This window comes from Leptopilina boulardi, unplaced genomic scaffold (genome assembly GCF_019393585.1).
Source record: "Leptopilina boulardi isolate dan_hultmark-lab unplaced genomic scaffold, ZJU_Lbou_2.1 LbouV2_70, whole genome shotgun sequence".
Classification (NCBI taxonomy): domain Eukaryota; kingdom Metazoa; phylum Arthropoda; class Insecta; order Hymenoptera; family Figitidae; genus Leptopilina; species Leptopilina boulardi.
Window position 1 is genome coordinate 1,796,832 of NW_026138017.1, and position 18,936 is coordinate 1,815,767.

An 18,936-nucleotide genomic window follows, 5' to 3' on the forward strand; every position below is an offset into this window, starting at 1 on the left:
AGTTGACAAGTCAAAGAGACCATTGTAAATTAAACTGTATTCTACAGTGACAATATTCACAATTGTTACAAATTGTTGATCCAGATTTCTAGTCAAACTCTCAAAATATGTCAACGAACGACGTGAATATTAATTAGCCATTGCTTATTCGTTTACTCATTTATATTGAAAATTGTTAAAATTAAAATGAAATATAATTATAAACACGAATTCACTAATTATTTGAAAACTAAATATTAAATTTATTATATGAATATAAAAATAAGGAAAAATTTTTAATTACCTATACTAAAATTAATAATTTGCTATTGCAAATATTTTTTTTCTACAGATTAAATTTGGGTGCATTGTAATCAAATATAAATACAAGAGGGGGGGAGGGGGATTGAAAATTAAAATCAAATATAAAAAAAAAAAATTGAGTAAAAATTAGGGGTCTGTATATTCATTACACAGACAAAAAATACAACTAAATTTTTTATACCTAATAAAATTTTTCCAATAAATTAAAATATTTACCTTGATGACGAATTTTTAGCTTCAAGGAGATTTTCATTCAAACTAAATAGCCCTCGGAGATCCCTACTTTCAAGTTAAATTTCCATTTGGAAAATGTGAAAAATAACCGTAAAAATAGACCGAGTTCTAAAAAAGTCTGTGAATTTTGTGTCCTTCAAGATATCCTTTTTTGCCCTTATCTTTGAAGTATAAATGACACCACAAGCCATAGAGGATAGAATCTGCAAAAAGAAAAATTAAAATACTGTCAGCGCTGTAGTTAAAATTTTAACCGGTCGGTAATATAGAAAATTATAAAAAAAAAAAAATTATTTCCAAATTTGACAAAAATAATTGTGGCATCAAAACTAAACCTAAAGTAATCGAATAACAATAAAAAACTACGTGTATTTAAACAATTGAATATGGTATACAGTAGGCGAGGTGAAAATTATATATCTATATGGTATGTTAACTTCATTGAAAAGTGATGTAGAGGCGTACTTGGAGTCGTTATGACCGGAAACAGCCCCCTAGGGAACTCCTTAGCAATATCAGTTTACCCAGAGTCACCCTATTTCGAATTCCGCAAGTCTATTTTCAGCTTGCTTCTCGTGTTTCGAATCCAGGGCACCAAAGATTAAAACTCAAGTTTCTCCATGTAGCCAAATTCTACAGAGAGATATTCATCAATTCCTATATATATATATATATATGTATATACTCTCTAAATTGTTTCGCCTTTTGTGAAAACTTTTTTTTTTTTATTCTCTATTATATAAATTCTCCCTATAATGGTAATTTATTATTTTTCAATCAAAATGTTTAATCGTTTAAAAAATAAAATTATGCTAATTTTTACCAGAACAATTATTTTTTTTGTTTTTTTTTTTACTTGAAAATTTTAATAAAAAGTAAATTTTTTATGAGAGACTATATTAAAAAGCACCACTCTATAGATTCATGAATAAATAAGAAGAGCTATTTCTTTATCCTTGTTTCAGGTATAATGCAACAAGATAATGCTGAACAGGTGATACTGGATCCTAAGTTAATCGCGAAACACTACCTCAGGACTTGGTTCTTTCTCGACCTCATCTCCTCCATACCTCTAGATTATATTTTCCTCATATTTAATCAAGTAAGCTTAACACCTCGCTGTTTTTTTTGGTTCTATTTATAATTATCCTAATTAGTTAAATATTCAAAATTCAAATCAGATAATTAAAATAGACTTTGTAGTTATAAATTATAATTATTTTTAATTAATAAAATTTTTTTTTTTTAAATTAATAATTTTTTTATATTAATTATTTTTTTTTTGGTAATTTTCTTTTTCATAATTATAAAAATAAAAGAATTTTGATTTTTTTTTAATAAAAAGGGGAAATAAATTTTTCTAGTTTCAGGATTTCAGCGAGTCCTTTCAGATTTTGCATGCAGGACGTGCTCTTAGGATCCTCAGGCTCGCCAAGTTATTATCACTCGTTAGGTTACTTCGATTATCGAGACTGGTGCGGTACGTCTCGCAATGGGAAGAGGTCTATGTAAGTATCATTACTTTTTCCTTGTCCCGGTTTTTAATTTCCCCCCCCCTCCATTTTTTTATTTCATTAAACTGATGTACTTTTCTAATTAATTAACATTAATATATATATGCAATTTTGAATTTCTAGAAAGCACTTGTTCTAAAAATCTTTCGCGTGATAAAGGGAAAATTTTTTTTTCAGGACAAGTGCTTTCTTAAATAATGAAATAATTTCAGGAATTTTTTTTTTATTAAAATAAACCTTCGACAATTGATAGAAAAAAAAGCCGAAGGTAAAGGACCGTCCCCACTAATTTTTTTTTATAATTTATTTTTTCTTGTTTTTTTTTTTTATTGTTATAAAAAAGAAACTTTAGGTCAATAAAAGGAAAAATCTCACGCCAGTGGTGGATGATTGAAACTTCTCTACCTTATTTCAATTTTCTATAAAAAAAAAAAAAATTTCACAAATTCTCACTAATTTTCACATGGAGAAATTGACTTTTTTTTTAACGTCAGTCCACCACGGCTTGTTTTTTAAATATAATATAGATTCTACTTTTGCTTTTTTTTACTTCTCGCTAAACGTATTGTCGTCCGTTCCGAATCCTCACACAATATTTATAGATTCCTGCTTCTATTTTTTACCCCTTTTCTCCCTTAATACACAAAAAATAAAATTATATTTTTAGCCCCATCCCAACACCTAAAGAAAGTTATTTTCCTATTTACAATTACAAGGTGCATGAACGTAATTCAACACTTACAAAAAAAAAAAAAAAAAATGAATATAAAAAAAAAGTTTGATCGATTTTAATTAAAATCAATAATTTTGTTAAATAATAGTCTTTTGATGAAATTATATAAAATATTTGCTATACATCAGAAATAAATAATTAATATCTAAATATTTTTTAATTACTAATTATAAATTGATTAGATTTTTTTTGGAATTTAAAAAATTAATGAATGATTATTATTATTATATTAAAACAATTTTAAATGCATGAACGTAGAAAATTGTAATTTAAAAGAAAATAATTCACGGGTAAAAAAAAAGAAAAAATTTTTTTGTACGAGTGTCACACTAATTTTCCTCTCTTTTTTAAAATTATAATATTGTATTCCATTGTTGTTAGTGAAACAATCGACAAAACATGAATTAACATACCAACGAATCAATCAGACCTTTCAATTCAATATTAAGAATCCTACTTTGTGGGCCTTTTGAAAAAAAATTCTAATTTAATCACTAATAAATCTATCTTCTTTAAAATTGTTTCAAAATTTTCTATATTTTATTTTCGATCACATTTTCTTGGAAAATCCTTTACTTTCGGATTAAATGCAATTATAATTCGGCTAAATTATAAAAGTGTAAAATATTGTTAGTAAAAGTTTTATTTTTTTGTTTTCAAAAAAAAAAAGAAATAAAATAAAAGGTATATACCAATGAACAAAATTTATTTAAAAATAAAATTTTTCAAATTTAGTAGAGAAAAAAAAATAAATTTTGTACAAAGGTAGAAAACAATGGCCCTAGTTTACTTTCTTGAGAAAATTTAATTTTACAATCAAGAATAACAGTAGTCGTGGTCACAAAAAGAATTTTATTTTTGAGAATATATTTAAAATAAAATAGAATTTTTAATTGAAAATTAAAAATATGATTTTAAAAAATTTTCAATGGTACCAACGACAACGATGATTATTTGCATTTTCATCAAATTTAATAAAAAATTATATGAATATAATAAAATAATTCATGCATCTTTTTTCATTTTTCTTCAAGTATTTTTTTTTTTTTTTTTTTGTGGCAAGGGAAAATAACATGACATTATTTTATAACAATGTCCAAGAAATTTTTACTATTTAATTGCGGATACAAATTAGTTCCCCTTCAAGTATTCACGCAAGATATTCACTATGCGGACTCGCCTTATGTATGCTTCAGCAACTGGAAATTTGATTATTATAATAATTAATTTTCACATAAAAATAATTCATATGGAATTTCATTGAATTTTATTATTCAAAATACAATTTTTTTTGATAAAGAAAATCTTAATTACAAAAACATGTAATACAAATATAAATTAATTAAATGTTGATTACAGTAGTTCAAATTATTAAATTAATTAATTTCGCAAATATTGGAAACAAAATTTTCAATTAAATTTAAAAATTACTGAAAATCATTTTCGAAATTAATTTCCAAAACAAATAGCTGTTAATTTAATGTGGTAATTAATTATTAATTAAACTTTAACAAATAATTAATAACTTAATTTTTAAAATTAATAAATTTTTTTAAATTCGAAATTTTTTTTTTAATTTTTAAAAGAAATTATATAATAAAATCCATGGAAATTTCATATGTAGTAATTTACTCATTAAAAATTGCGCACTAATTTTTATTATAAAGCATGTTAAAATTAATAATTTAATTTTCTCTTTCTCAAAAATAATACTGCCTTAATCACAATTTCACTTTTTTAATCGCTGCGCATATAATTAATGCATATATATCATTGTTGTTGTTGTTACCATGAATAATTATTTATAAACGTAAATAAATAAAACTCTCGAAAAGATGAGTTTACACTTTTTTTTTTAAAAAAAAAGCACAATATTTTATCCGCTTGTATTTCATTTTTTTTTTTTTTTTTTGGTATTTTTGTGCTTCTATTTTAATGCTATAAATTTGGTCACAGTTGTGTACGCATATAATTATATATTTTTTCGTTATTAATAACAATTAGTTAAAAATAATATTTTTATAATAATATTGTATTTTTGCTTATTTGTTTTTAAAAAACAAAAATTTTCTAAAAAATGTGACTGATAAGTCAAATCAGTATTGCCACTACTACTGTTAATGTCAGTGGCGGCGTTATTAATCAAACAATAATGATAATAATAATAATTATTATTAATATTATTATTATAATTATTATTATTATAATTATAATTATTATAATTATAATTATTATAATTATTATAATTATAATTATTATAATATGATAAGAACAAAAATTAATTATAATTATTAATTTACATTTATATAATTATGTAATTATTTATTTTAGTATTGTTTTTATTAATATAATTAATTATTAATTATATTTACATCAATATAATTGAATGGTGAATTTCGAAAAGGGCTCAACTCGAAAAAGCGTAAGTGTCATTTTCGCATAACAATTGATAGTGAAAATGACTCTTAGCCTTTTTAAAGTTGAGCCCTTTTCGAAATTCACCATTCAATTAATTTAATAATGATAAAATATTTTATTAAAATTTTTAAAACTAATTCACATGAAAATGTCAGTGGTACTAATTAAAAAATTAGTTAAATTTTCTTTTTTTTTTTTTTACTAATTCTTTAGAAAATAATAAACAAATCCAATGGAGATAAAAAATAATTTAATGTTTGAGTCATTGTATAAAAGTAATGTAAATTCGACACCGAAAAAAAAATTCTATGTAAAAATTACTTTCGCATTATTTATTTATTTTTTTTTTTTTTGAAATATAATGCGAAAATATTTTTATCTCAAAAAAGTGGAATTATTTTTTTATATTCATAACTATTTTTCGGTTCAATAAATATTTAAAATAACAAAATATTATATTTTGTTATTATTTTTTTTTAAATGCTAAGAAATATTTAGAAAATATATAAAAAAAAAAAAAAAAAAACGCCGCCACTGATAATTATCGCTACGATTTATAGGTAAAAATTTTGTTGTAACCAAAAAAAAAATACACGCGTGTGGTTTTACAAGCTACACGTGACCCTGAAAAACCATCATTTCCCCCCCTCTCTCTCTCTCTCTCCCCCTTACACACCAGGTGAAACTGGGTTTTGCGAACACGTTCCGAATGGGTTTGCAGATCCCCCTTTACCAACAGCCGGAGAGACACTACGAGCGTCGGGCTACACCGCCCCAACCAGACCGAACCAGCAAGGTGTGCCTGCCTAGTAACCCTGATACCAAGGCCAAAAGCCCTTTCTTGATTAAAGCGTTCGTTAACTCAAACTCAATGTGTTTCTACGCTAGATGATTATATTAACTGTGGTTTTTTTCCTTAGAGGAGTTGCATAGTATTGTCGTCTCAAGTCTATAAACCAATGAGATATTAACCCAGTTTAGCTCTCACTGGAAAGCAGAACTGATCATGAGTTTCGGCTTCATTAAAAAAAAAAGAAAATAATAATAATAATAACGAAAAACAAAAAATTTAATACACCAATCATTATTCACTTTTTTTTAAAAAAATCCAAAAATAACGCGAAATAAACTACCAGCCATTGTTGTTAGTAATTAATTAATAGCCATGCGTTTCCGAAAGTTCTCAAAAAAAAAACTCTTCTTAAGACAAAGATATGATTCCATTTTTCAAAATGAGAATTTTCGTCAGCGTTTGCTTTTTAATTTTTTTTTTTTAATTTTATTTTCCTTTTGCCAGCTCTTGCTCAGATCTGCTGTCAACCTGTAGTTTCAGATGAAATACAAATGTCACGTGGATCAATTTAATTTTCTTAAAAAAATCAAATTTTATTGTATTTTGATAAATCGAAAAAATAAATTGTTCAAAAATTATTTTTTTTTTAATAAAAATAAAATTTCAGGAATAAATTTTTGAAAAAAAACAAAGAAAATTGTAAAGAGATCCACGTTTCATAAATGTATATATATATATATATATGATAGCTGAATCCTTTGCCAATGTCCTGAGAACGATTTGCTGTGACATGTTGTCATGTTCGTCGGGTGTTTTTGGAAAGCTCCGTTCAATTATTAGGATCTAATGAGAGTTCGAGTTACACTTTAGGCGTTGCAAGCTTTCATGTCAAATTAAAGAAAAAATTGAAAATAAGACAAAAAAAATTAACAAACTTAAAAAATCAAAATTATTGATTAATAATCGATTCAAAGAAAAACATAAAATTAAAATTACAAAATATAAAAATTAAAATAATTAAAACCAATGTAAAAAAAAAATTAAAAAAAAACACTTTCGAAATTTATAAAAATTATAACATTTCTAAACTATTATTATTATTATTATTATTATTATTATTATTTTATTACCAATTAATCGAATTTTAATTTGTATAAATTTTTATTTATTATTATTTTGATAGAATTTTTGATACAATGATTTTTGGCCGAAATTGCAAATGACAGAAAAAAAATATTTCGGCGCTATTATTATTATTATTATTATTATTATTATTATTATTTTATTACCAATTAATCGAATTTTAATTTGTATAAATTTTTATTTATTATTATTTTAATAGAATTTTTGATACAATGATTTTTGGCCGAAATTGCAAATGACAGAAAAAAATAATATTTCGGCCCTAATTTAAAAATTGACCAAACAGAAATTAAAAGATTGGTAAATTTGAAAATATTAGCGACAAAATATTTTTTTATATTTATTCTTTTGGTCAAATAAAAATTTAGTGTCTTCAAAAAATTTATTGAAAAACAAATAAAAATTCGGTTCATTGAATTGAAAATTCTAATATTTATAAAAATTCTATCACTTAAAAATACAATTAAATAAAAATTCTATTAAATTACAATTTCGCTAAATTGAAATTATGTTTTATTTGAAAATCCTTTTAATAAAAATATTGATTAAAGATATTTTTGCATATTTTTCAATTTGCATTTTGGAAAAAGAAATTAACTTTTTAAAAAAAATTAAAAAAAAAAAATTTTTAATTGCTTTTGAGAGTAATTTGAATTGATTAATTAAATAAAATATATTTGACATGTAAAGCTTTGCAAGCGAGAGATTGGTTGATCTGACCGTAGGTCTGTCTGCCTGTGAGTGTTAGGTGTACAGTCATATATGCCCGAATTTTGTTGGCAATGTGCCCGTGTTCAGTGTGTCCTCTAATTTTTTTTTTTTTTTAATTTTTTTTTCTCTATTTATCTCTTCCTATCCTTCACATTTCTGTCATGTTTTCTCCCAAATGCTCGCTGTCTTTCATGTTGTTAGCTGCCTGATTTGTAAAAGAATTTTTCCCTTTGTCTAGGCCCCAGAAGGAGAGCTACGTGGAAACAGTGACACTCTCCTTTTATAATTAATTATTATATTTATTTTACTCTACGGCACGCTCTAATCCATCCATATTTCCTATTTTTTCTTTTTTTTATAAATAATAACCAATAATTTCTTTCTTTCTTTACAGCAATTTCTTTTCCTTTATTTTTTATCCCCCTACTTTTTTTTGTTGCTAGTTCCAATAGTTTGCTCCGTCAACAATATATTATTTTTTTTTAAATATTACCTCTGACTGACAAATTACTTTTTTCAATGTTATTTGTTGTTTTTTTCAGACTTTTTCTCATTTACAGAAATTCAGATGTCAATATAGGTTTTATAATGTGTATTAAATGGTATGGATGAAAATATCTATTTTTTAGAATTTAATTTTTCCAGGTCATCAAAAATTAAATAATTTTTTTTTATATTCCAAATTCAGGAATTATATATGTATTTTAAATAAATAAATTATTGAAATTTAAATTTCCTTTAATTTGTATTAAATATTTGATTTAGAAGACAAAAATAATTTAAACTTCTGCCTCTTGATAAAAAAAAAAAAAAAATTATGTCGGTTTATTTTTTATTGCTTCAAAACGAGTTGGTCATAAAAATCTAGATATAATACGGATACGATGGTAATTGGGACATTCATACCAAAAATTCTCATTTACATAGTCAAACGATGATTACAGTTTTCAAAAAAAAAATCTCAATAATTCCTTTTCCAATCAATGCGTCACTTAAAATAGAACCAAGTATACAAAACGCGAATTTTAAAGTCAATTAAAATAAATTGTAAAAAACAAATAATTTAAATATTATTAAATTCAATGAACTAAAAATTATAATTATTTTCTTTTTTTTCCTCTAACATCCTATTAGCACTTTTATTTTGTTCTTTAAATTTTTTTTTCCTTTATAAAAAAAGAGAATCCATACTATTTTATCGAATGTTTCTCCGTGTGAAAAATAATCACAGGTACACGTTTATTTTATTTTTTTTTTTTCAATTTGTGAAATTGTATTTGATAATGTTATCATTAAAAATTGATATTTAAATTTTATAATAAAAAATTCCTTTGTTCGGTTCGATGTGATTTTGAAAAATAATTGTTTAAATTGAAAATCTAATTTTAATTAATAAATGATGTTAGATTTAGGATTTTTTGTCAACATTTTTTTGCATGATTGTGAAAGTTGTTAATTATTAAAAAAATATATAGATTATCAATTCTTTTTTTCTGTTAACAAGTGCTTATATAGTTACAAAATATTTATAAAAATTTAATAAAGTTTATTATAATTGAAAAATAATTAAAAATAATAATTTATAAATTTATAATTCAATAATTATTTATTTATAATTTATTAAATTATACAAAATTTTTGTAATTTTTAATCACCACTTGAAACTGAAATGAAAGATTAGAATTTAAGAAAAATAAACTACATTAATATATAGAAAGATGGTAATTTGTTTATAAAAGTTATTTTTAAAATAATTTAGAAGCGTTGTATAAACCTGATGAATATTGTCATGAAATCGTTGTAATTCTTATTTAAGTTCGTTTTTTTTATAGTTAGAATTGTTTTTTAAATACAGTCCTTTTTAGTATTTTCAAGCTACAATTTTTTTTTATTTATCTACCTATAGAAAAATTTTTATAGAAAAATTTAAATTAAATTTTTAAATTGTATCTAATTACTAAGTATATTAATATTGAACGTTTAATCAATTTAATTATCATAAATATTTATGCTCCATAATAATTCCACTTTACATGTTTCGTTATTTAATAATTTATAATTAATAATTAATAAACAATAATTATTCATTTTGTTATTAATAAACAGATAATTTATATTTATCACAAGATTATTAAAAATGTTTCGAGCACTGAAACTAATTAATTAAAGTAATTTACAAAAACGCGAGTGGAATTTTTTGGAGCATAAATCAAAACCCAAAAATGTTGAAAACTTTTTTTTATAACCGATAAGTTACTTTTGTTCTTAATCTCGTGCATTAAAGGTTGGAAACTTATTGCACCTTATGAGAAACGTGAGACGCTTATGAGATTTATTTTTCTTTTTTGGAAAAGCGAAATAAAGAAATACAAATTTGAAAGTAAAAAAATCCCTTTTTTTTAAGTTTTATTTTTTTTTTAAATTATTTTCCATGTGCAAGTTGACCAATAATTTTCGAAATAATTAATTTGAAATTAGAAAAAAAAATTCACAAAATTTTTTTTTCTTAATTTTTTTTCCCCATTGTTTTTGAAAAAAAAAAAAATAATAATTGAGTTATTTTTTTAACTCTTTATTGTCAAAACTAATATTTCAATTTCCGTGATTCAATTCGAGATGTGTTGACGCGAAACAATCTAATTAAGGTGAAAAGGTCACCATTCACAAAGTTCAATTAGCTTTTACCAATTTGCATTCAACCATTCTTTTAGAAATACATCGTTTTATAGAATTTTATTAATGAAATTTTATTATTGTAATTTTTTTTATACCGTATCATCAAGAGGAAAAGTTAGCGAATTTATCTTTTTTTTTCCTATTGTATAATTTTTTTTTTATTTATTAAAAATATTTCTTATTTTAAGAGAATAAACGCTATTAGAAATTTTTCTCTCAAAATGGAGAGGAATTTTAAATTTATAAAAACGATATATTTGCAAATAGAAAAGTAAATTATATTAAAAAAAATTTTAAGCTTTTGAAATATTATGCTTGCAGCTTATGCAAAATGCAAGAGCTTTAATTGACTGGCTTTTTCTCTATATTAATTAATTACATCTTAATCATGGTCAACTTGTACACTCTTGATAATTTAATTATTTTTTATATTGAAAATATTTGTATTTATTTTTTTTCCCAAAAATATATTTTGCGAGATTCTGTTTATTAAAAAAAAAAAAACTGCCTTATCAAAATTAATTATTATTATTTAAATTAAAACTTTTATCTGCCATTGCAATATATATATATAATATTGATTGCCCCTTTCCTTTTTTGATTCTCTCAGGGTAAATTCTCTAGAGAATTGACCACTTGATTTACATGAATGTTTACGCTGCAAACATCATGCAAATTACTTGCTGTGCTTTGCGCGCATCTAACAAAATGGACCAGTAAAATTCTCCCTTTGGTTTGTCGAGATTTCTCAAGAAATTTTATTTGAACAAATTCTGTTTTTTTTTTTTCACTTAATTTTCATCACAAAAAAAAGATGCTTTCAAAAGGAAAGTTTAAAAAAATTCAATTTACACTTGAAAGAATAAAAAAAAAAATAAAATACGGAAAAGAGAAACACACCCTCTAGAATATTTTTCTTCACATTAACATATATAACCAAAAGCACTAAATTTTATAAAGAGAAATAGATTTAAAAAAAAGGCTTTAACTAACAAAAAAAAAAAAAAAATTATTTCATATTCCATGTAACTATTTTCTGTAAACGAACTTCCAAAGCATTTTCTAAATTTAATTACAAAACAGAAACGAAAAAACGATATTGATGAAAGAGGAAGTTCGAAAAACGGAAAAGCTTTAGCTGCAAATTGTGTGACTAAAAAAAAAAAATCTTTCCTGCATCGAGAAGAAGAAAAAAATAAGATGAGAAAACCCCAATGAATTTTTCTCTAATTAAAAGAAATGATTTTTCATTAAAAAACTAATATATACGAGAGAGTCCTTTCCGAAATTCTTTTTCTTTATTAATAACACTATTTTTCCTTTTTCTTTCTTTCTCTCTCTCTCTCTCTCTCTCTCTCTACTCTGTCTCTCTTTCTATCTCTCAATCTCTTTTAATTTTCTGTACGAATTATTTCTGTAACCTCTGTCCTCTTCTTACTATGTCTTGCTATGTCCCGGCTTTCTTTTGTTTCTAGATATTGCAGAACCTACAAAAAAAACGCACTGAGCGGAGGGGGCGCCTAAGCTCTGACAATATGAATAAAAAGAAGTCCGGTTTCAGCAAAAGCGACCTTATTTTTAAGGTAACCCGCCCTAACGATCGCGCAAGCTCTTTTAGATGCACAGCCCTTTCGTTTTGGATCGCTGACGATATTATTTTTCTGTCCTATATAATTTTCTCGAAACACGATGGAGGGAAGAGTAAAATACATCTTTTCTCTCATGAGAAAACTACCCCTTTTTAAATATATATATATAGAAGCTCAAAGCTCCGTCAAATTCAATACTGCGGCAATGCGCTTTCATTTAAAAGGCATTGCCGAACGAAAAGGTCCTTTCAAAATTCATGATATGCATTTACAGCGGAAGTCACCTAAAATAACATTAACGAGGTCTCGATGAAATATACGATTCACTTAAAACAAATCAATAATTTCTAATTTTCAACATTTATTAACTTTGAGACATTCTTGTAATAATGGAATTTAAAAAAATTTTATTGTTTCTTTGAAAAAAAAAAAAAAAAATTATTTTAAGAAAAATTTAATTTTTTTGATAAAAATAACAAATTTTTCGCTTAATATCATAATTAATTTTAAAATATATATCAAAGATGCCAAAAGTATCTATATATTTTTTATATCAAATCGATTTATAAAAAATTGTATATCAATTTAAAAATTTTTTTATATCCAATTGATAGGGTAAGTGTATGAATTACTGCTGATGCGCCAATTACTGCGATTTTTTTTTTAAATTAGTAAAACTTAGTAATTGAGAACATAAAACTGTTTCAAAATGACTTTAAAACTTATTCCAAATAATATTTCATATTATATCCACTAATGATGCATATTTCGACTATTATCAAATTATTTATTTAAGTTACAATTGAACCTATCACAGTAATTAGGGCATGCGTATATTTTTCTCATTCTGCTATTACTGTGGTCTATCCAGTCAACCTAACCTCTAAATCAACATTTTTAGCGTTGCAATAATTGATGCACACCATTCGCAGTAATTCATGCAAAATTGCAGTAATACCAGCATATGCCATTTTTAAAAAAGTTAATATTTTTAATAATATATTTATTATTTCTTCAACTTTAAAGTATCGTTTCTATTTTAATAGACACTAATAGTGATTTAACAAAAAAAATTAAATCATTATTTCATTTACACTTTTATTATTTTATCATTAAAGTCGGTTGTACATCACTGTAATTGGGAAATTTACCCTATGTGAAAATTTGTATCAATTTGATATTTTATTAACTGTGATATTTATGCAGAAAACTTTTTTTTATTTCATAATTATAAATAAACATAATAAAAAATAAATATAGTAAAAAATAAATATATATATAAAAATTGTTATCGAAAGTATTTTCTTTTTCTCAATTAAAAATTTGATATAAATTTTATTTTTATATTTTGTCTAACATTCACTAGATTTTTTATTGCTTTATTTTAATTTCATTTTGCCATTTGATTAAAAATAGAAGAGATTTTCAATCTTTTAAAAAGCTTTGCTTTTCTCACCTCATTTAATCCATAGAGGCTTTCGAGTTTATATGCATGAAACCTCATTTATGTTCAACTCATTTTTTTTTTTCAATGCACGAGTTCTAAACAATAATTAGAGTCAATTTTTTATTTACTAATTACATTAACTGGAAAAATTTAAGTTATTTCACAAAATTTTTTTTTATTTCTAATACTGAATCGAAAAAAAAAAATTTTAACTTAATAAATTCGCAATAATATATCGAAATAAATTAAGGCAATAATTGAAATTACTATCTATAATAATTACGTTAAAATTAAATAATCAAATTAGTTTTATTAGTTTAAATTCCCTAAGATCTAGTAATTATATTAAAAAAAATTAATTTACCAATTTTATTATAATAAAATTAATAACTCCTTTAATTTTGACAAAATTATTTAATAACACTTTTTAGTTACAATCTAGATCAGCACATTTTGTAATCAAATTTTCTTCAGTGAATGAAGTTATTGATAATCTTTTCTATTTAAAAAAAAAAATGTTTTTAATAAAAAAATAAAAAAAATTCATTAAATATAAAATTATAATAGTTTTGGAATGTCTTAAAGTTAATAAGTGAATTAACGAAAAAAAGAAATACAGAAAAGAACGACTTCTTTAGCTTTTATTAATACTCTACTTGTTATTGAGATAATTTCAAAATTATTTAATAATAAAAGTTTAAATGGGAAAATTGCCCGATTTATTTAGTAAAGGACACACGTTAACTACTCCGGATGAGTGCTTTTTGACGATTTCGTTTCAAGTCTCACATTCTTTATGAATTTTCTTATAATTAAATTACTCGAATATAAATTCAAGAAAAATTTATTTTTATACCAATCTGTCAAAAATTACCAAATTTTATTTTATAAATTTAATTGTGTAGTGAAAAATAAATTGAATTTATCAGCATTTTTTATTCAAAAATATTTTCAAATTAAATTATTTTAAAAAAAAATTAATAAATTAAACGACAAAATTTTATATATTTCAATTATATTATAAACATTGGCAAAATTTTGAAACTTCATCTATAATAATGTAATATCTCTGCAATTACAGAATCGATTCAGATGTTGAATTTCAGTGATTTCACGAGTTAATGACCAAAATTCTCAATCACATCGAAGTAAACTAAAGTTTCCTGAATAGTTCATACTACTTTATTAATCAAGCATCAAACTTGGAAATTTTCGACAGATTTCCCATATATATCAATATATTAAACATAAAAGTCGAAATTATCAAATTTTTTCACATTTTAAAGAATTTTTAATCTTAGAAAAATGTCAAAGAAGCGAAAAAAAGGGATCTTCCTCCTTCACTTCAGAAAAAAAAATCCAAAAGACGGTACGAATCCATAGAAAAATATGGTTGCAAAACAAAAAGTAGAAAAGTAATCTAATAACAGCTGCGACTTTGTGCGTCCTGCATGCTACTGCCATCTGACGGCGGCAGGAGGTAATGAACCTGTCATTATATTACTTTTCGTTTTGCAATCGTGTTTTTGTATGGATTCGCATAATTTTTCGGATTTAGGAAATTTATATAAGATAAGAATCTCTAGCTGATTTTGTAAAAAAAAGGAAAAACTTCTTTCGAAGCAAGAAAATCTTTAAGGAAAAACGATTTTCCGCTTCCCTCCATCTTGAATCGAAAAAAAATAGGAATGAAATAAAAAGGGCGTGAGGAAAGAGCTGCACGCTGATTGGCTCGTTGGTTTCTAATTAATAAACATTCGCTTTTTCTTTCCGCCGCATATATATATACATATATATATATATATATATATTATACATTTCCCGCAGCAATAGGCTAAGCTTATACGTATAACCACAATCAGCATCCGTCTAGCGATGAAAAAATGCAACAGATAAATACTTCAACCGAGCCGGTTATATTTTTTTTTATTAATCATTTTATATCACCGACAAAGAATATATACATCGATCCATCATCGATTGACCTTTTAAACCCATTTATCTTCTCAGAGGCTGATCCCTCTAAAATGATCTTCAAGGGCGCGATCGTTCATTCCATCAAACTTTCATCTCCTCTCACCCTCTTCTCTCTCTCTCTCTCTTTCTCTCTAACCCTGTAAATATACTCTCTCAAACTTTCCCAAATAAATCGCAATTATACTCATTTTTGCCATTAAATATAAAAAAAAAAAAATTCTCCACCTCGAAATTTTATTTGCATTTAAAATCATAAAAAAAATTAGAAAAAAATACAATAACCTAAAAAAATGCGGTCTGCTTTTTCAAAAAAAATTACAATTAAATTAAAATCTGTGCTTTTTATCGCTAGACGGTGCGCGCACTCCTGAATTTTGCGCACGTGATTGGGCGTCCCTTCTCTGTCGCTTTTTGCGAATCGCACACATTGTAGCCGCTTTAGAGGAGCAGCAGAAGTAAATAAAAGAAAACAAAAAAAAAGGAAAAAATTTTTTTTTCAAATATATTAGAGTATAGAAATATGGTTAATTAGTTTAAAAAAAAAAAAATTAAACCAAACTATAAATGTTAGCTCTAAATTTCTGCTGTAATTTTCTTCTTTTGTGAACGATTCTCATTGCTTTTTCAACAAAAAAAAACTAAGCTGTGCTTTTATCGGCTGTATGTGTTTATATACTTTGCTTTATCGCTTGTCGCTTTGGCTTTTTTGATGCTTTTTGTGACCCACTATTTTTTACGTTGACTGTTACAATAAAGGAGTGTTAATTTTTATTATAATTACTATTAACTGAATTTATATATATTTATCTGAGTTTTTTGTCTCATTCTATTGTTGCCTTTCTTTTGTTTTTATGTTGGTTATGCTGTTCTTGGTATTGATTTATTATTATTATTATTATATTATTATTACTATTATTTTTATTATATTATTATTATTGAATAATATTATAATTGATTATTATATATCATAAATAAGCTTACACTCACTCCTATTGATTGTTCAGTAGAGAAGTGCAGTTTTCGTTAAATCATCCTTACGCTGTCATTCGTGCGCATCCCTATTGTCTATATAATGTATTCCACTTTGTTTTTTATACAATCCACATGATTTTTTTTTATGAATTTTCAGTACAAACGTAAAATTTTATATCATAAGATACTATTTTTTATAAATAACATTTTGAAATTAAAATTTGAAAATACAGTCAACCCTCGATAAAGTGAGATTTCAAAGGAAAAGATTATTTAAATCACATACAGAGCACGGTGCGTCAGAAGGAGGTTTAAATAAAAATGAATTGACACTTAAAAATTCTTTTTGATTATGGTTCTAAGATGAATAAAAAACTTTTCTCAATAGGATTTAAAATCAGCTTACGTGCCCAATTTAAAACAAATTGAGTGTTAAATATTTAAAAATAGTATTTTATGAGGAACCAGAATTTATTTAATGTATACTTATATGCGTATAGATAATAGATGTTTTAGATTTGGGTTGATATAAATTTATTAACAATGAAGTTATTTTCTTGTTTTGTTTTTATATTTATGCATTAAGAGTGTCGAACGGTATCTGAAATTCTTTGGCACGAAGAGAGCTTTAATTATTATCGCTCTGAACGTGAAATAGTATTGATTTTAAAATACTTTTTTCTCGAAACACGAACACTTTTATCAAAATCAGCCAAAATCCTCATCTTATAAATTTCCTAAATCCAAAAGACGATACGAATCCATAGAAAAACATGTTTGCAAAACAAAAAAGTAGAAAAGTAATCTAATAACAGCTGCGACTTTGTGCGCCCTGCATGCTGCTGCCACCTGACGGCGGCAGGAGGTAATGTACCTGTCATTATATTACTTTTCGTTTTGCAATTGTGTTTTTGTATGGATTCGCATAATCTTTCGGATTTAGGAAATTTATATAAGATAAGAATCTCTAGCTGCTTTTGTAAAAAAGTGTCCGTCTTTCAAGAAGAAAGTATTTTAAAATTAATGTTTATCATTTTCATGTTTAGTGCCGTTTTTATAGGGCGATAATTAAAGGTCTCTTCTTTCCAAAGAATTTCAGAGACCATTCGACTCTCTTAAATAAATTTTGTCCCTCTTAAAATAGTTCTTTTAACATTATAATTTAATTTTTTTAAATCGGATACAAACACTACAGCAATATAATTATTTATATGTAAAATTAAAAAGAAGTATTTATTTTATCATTTATTACAGTATTTATTATATTAAATAAATTCTGATTCCCCATAAAACACTGTTTTTATATAAAAACTCAATTTTATTTAAATCGGGCACGTAAACTGATTTTAAAAACTAATGAGAAATGTTTTTTATTCATCTAAGAATCATAATCAAAAAAAATTTTTAAGTGCTAATTCATTTTTATTTAAACCACCTTCTGGCGTACCGTGAGAGGTATTTTTTTCTTATTGAGGTTCCTAAAATTTACTGTATTATATGTGATGCGCTCTGAAGAAAGGGACCTTAGAAGCAAAAAAAAAAATATAGGTTATGTTTTGAAATTTTTAATTGAAAATACAATACAAATTATTGATATTTAAGTCTTTTGAAAATATTCAATAAAAAATTATTTAAAGTTTATATAAAAAAAACGAAACTTTTAACTAAACAAAAACTAATGAACATAACCTATAATTCGTTTGCTTTTAAGGTCCAATTCTTAAGAGAGTGATATATATATTATAACTTTTAGTTATTTAAAATAAATTTCATAACCGTAAATACAGTAAAACTTTAAGTGGAACATGGATTCATATAAAATTGTTTACTAATAAATAAAATATTTATCATAATGATATAAAATATTTAGTGATAAATTACTCATTATATCTAAAAAAAAATCAAGTGGACTGTCATTTTTGGCTTAAAAGTAACGATCAACATTTTATGTAACATTATAACGAAATATTACGTCAAATGTAAAATCATTACTTTTCAGACTATTGCAACAAAAGTTTCTGATGATAATAAATTAAATTAATATAAGAATATTATTATTATATTAATATAAGAAAAAATATATATATTATTTCTTTCTAAAAAACAAAATCTGAAAAGTTTTACTAAAATTAAAATTTTGTTAAAATTCCAAATATTTATTATTTATAAAGAAATGTTAATAACAATAATTATTAATTAATAAAAAAAATATTTTTAAAAAATATAAATAAATAAATTTTATGTTTAATTTTTTTAATTTATTATCTAGTAACTTTTTTTGCGCCTTCTGTTGTTATATATATATACTTATATGTAGAAGATGCTTCTACGTGTTTTTGTTCTTTAAAAAAGGTAATGTATTTTATTTGTGAATTAATTTTAAGATCATCATCCCCTTTTGGAACATTAGTAGCCTCAGACGCAAT

The 18,936-nt window shown here is 24.1% G+C and overlaps 1 protein-coding gene and 1 long non-coding RNA gene across 8 annotated transcripts in view; one reads left to right on the plus strand and one right to left on the minus strand.

Annotated features, from left to right (window-relative positions):
• LOC127290500 (potassium/sodium hyperpolarization-activated cyclic nucleotide-gated channel 2) overlaps window positions 1-18,936 on the plus strand; it is a 167,652-nt gene that overhangs the window by 137,936 nt on the left and 10,780 nt on the right. For 3 of the 6 annotated variants that reach the window (XM_051319097.1, XM_051319098.1, XM_051319099.1), the window contains 3 exons: window positions 1,503-1,639; window positions 1,902-2,045; window positions 12,001-12,108. In XM_051319097.1, coding sequence (XP_051175054.1) covers window positions 1,503-1,639; window positions 1,902-2,045; window positions 12,001-12,108 — 389 coding nt within the window. Of the gene's footprint in view, window positions 1-1,502; window positions 1,640-1,901; window positions 2,046-5,923; window positions 5,999-12,000; window positions 12,109-18,936 lie in introns of all 6 variants that reach the window. The other 3 variants (XM_051319100.1, XM_051319101.1, XM_051319102.1) reach the window with 2 other exon arrangements.
• The window catches only part of LOC127290513 (uncharacterized), a 68,227-nt gene that overhangs the window by 10,401 nt on the left and 38,890 nt on the right, over window positions 1-18,936 (minus strand). For both annotated transcript variants that reach the window (XR_007844374.1, XR_007844373.1), the window contains exon 3: window positions 520-740. This is a non-coding gene — a long non-coding RNA (uncharacterized LOC127290513). The remainder of the gene's footprint in view (window positions 1-519; window positions 741-18,936) is intronic.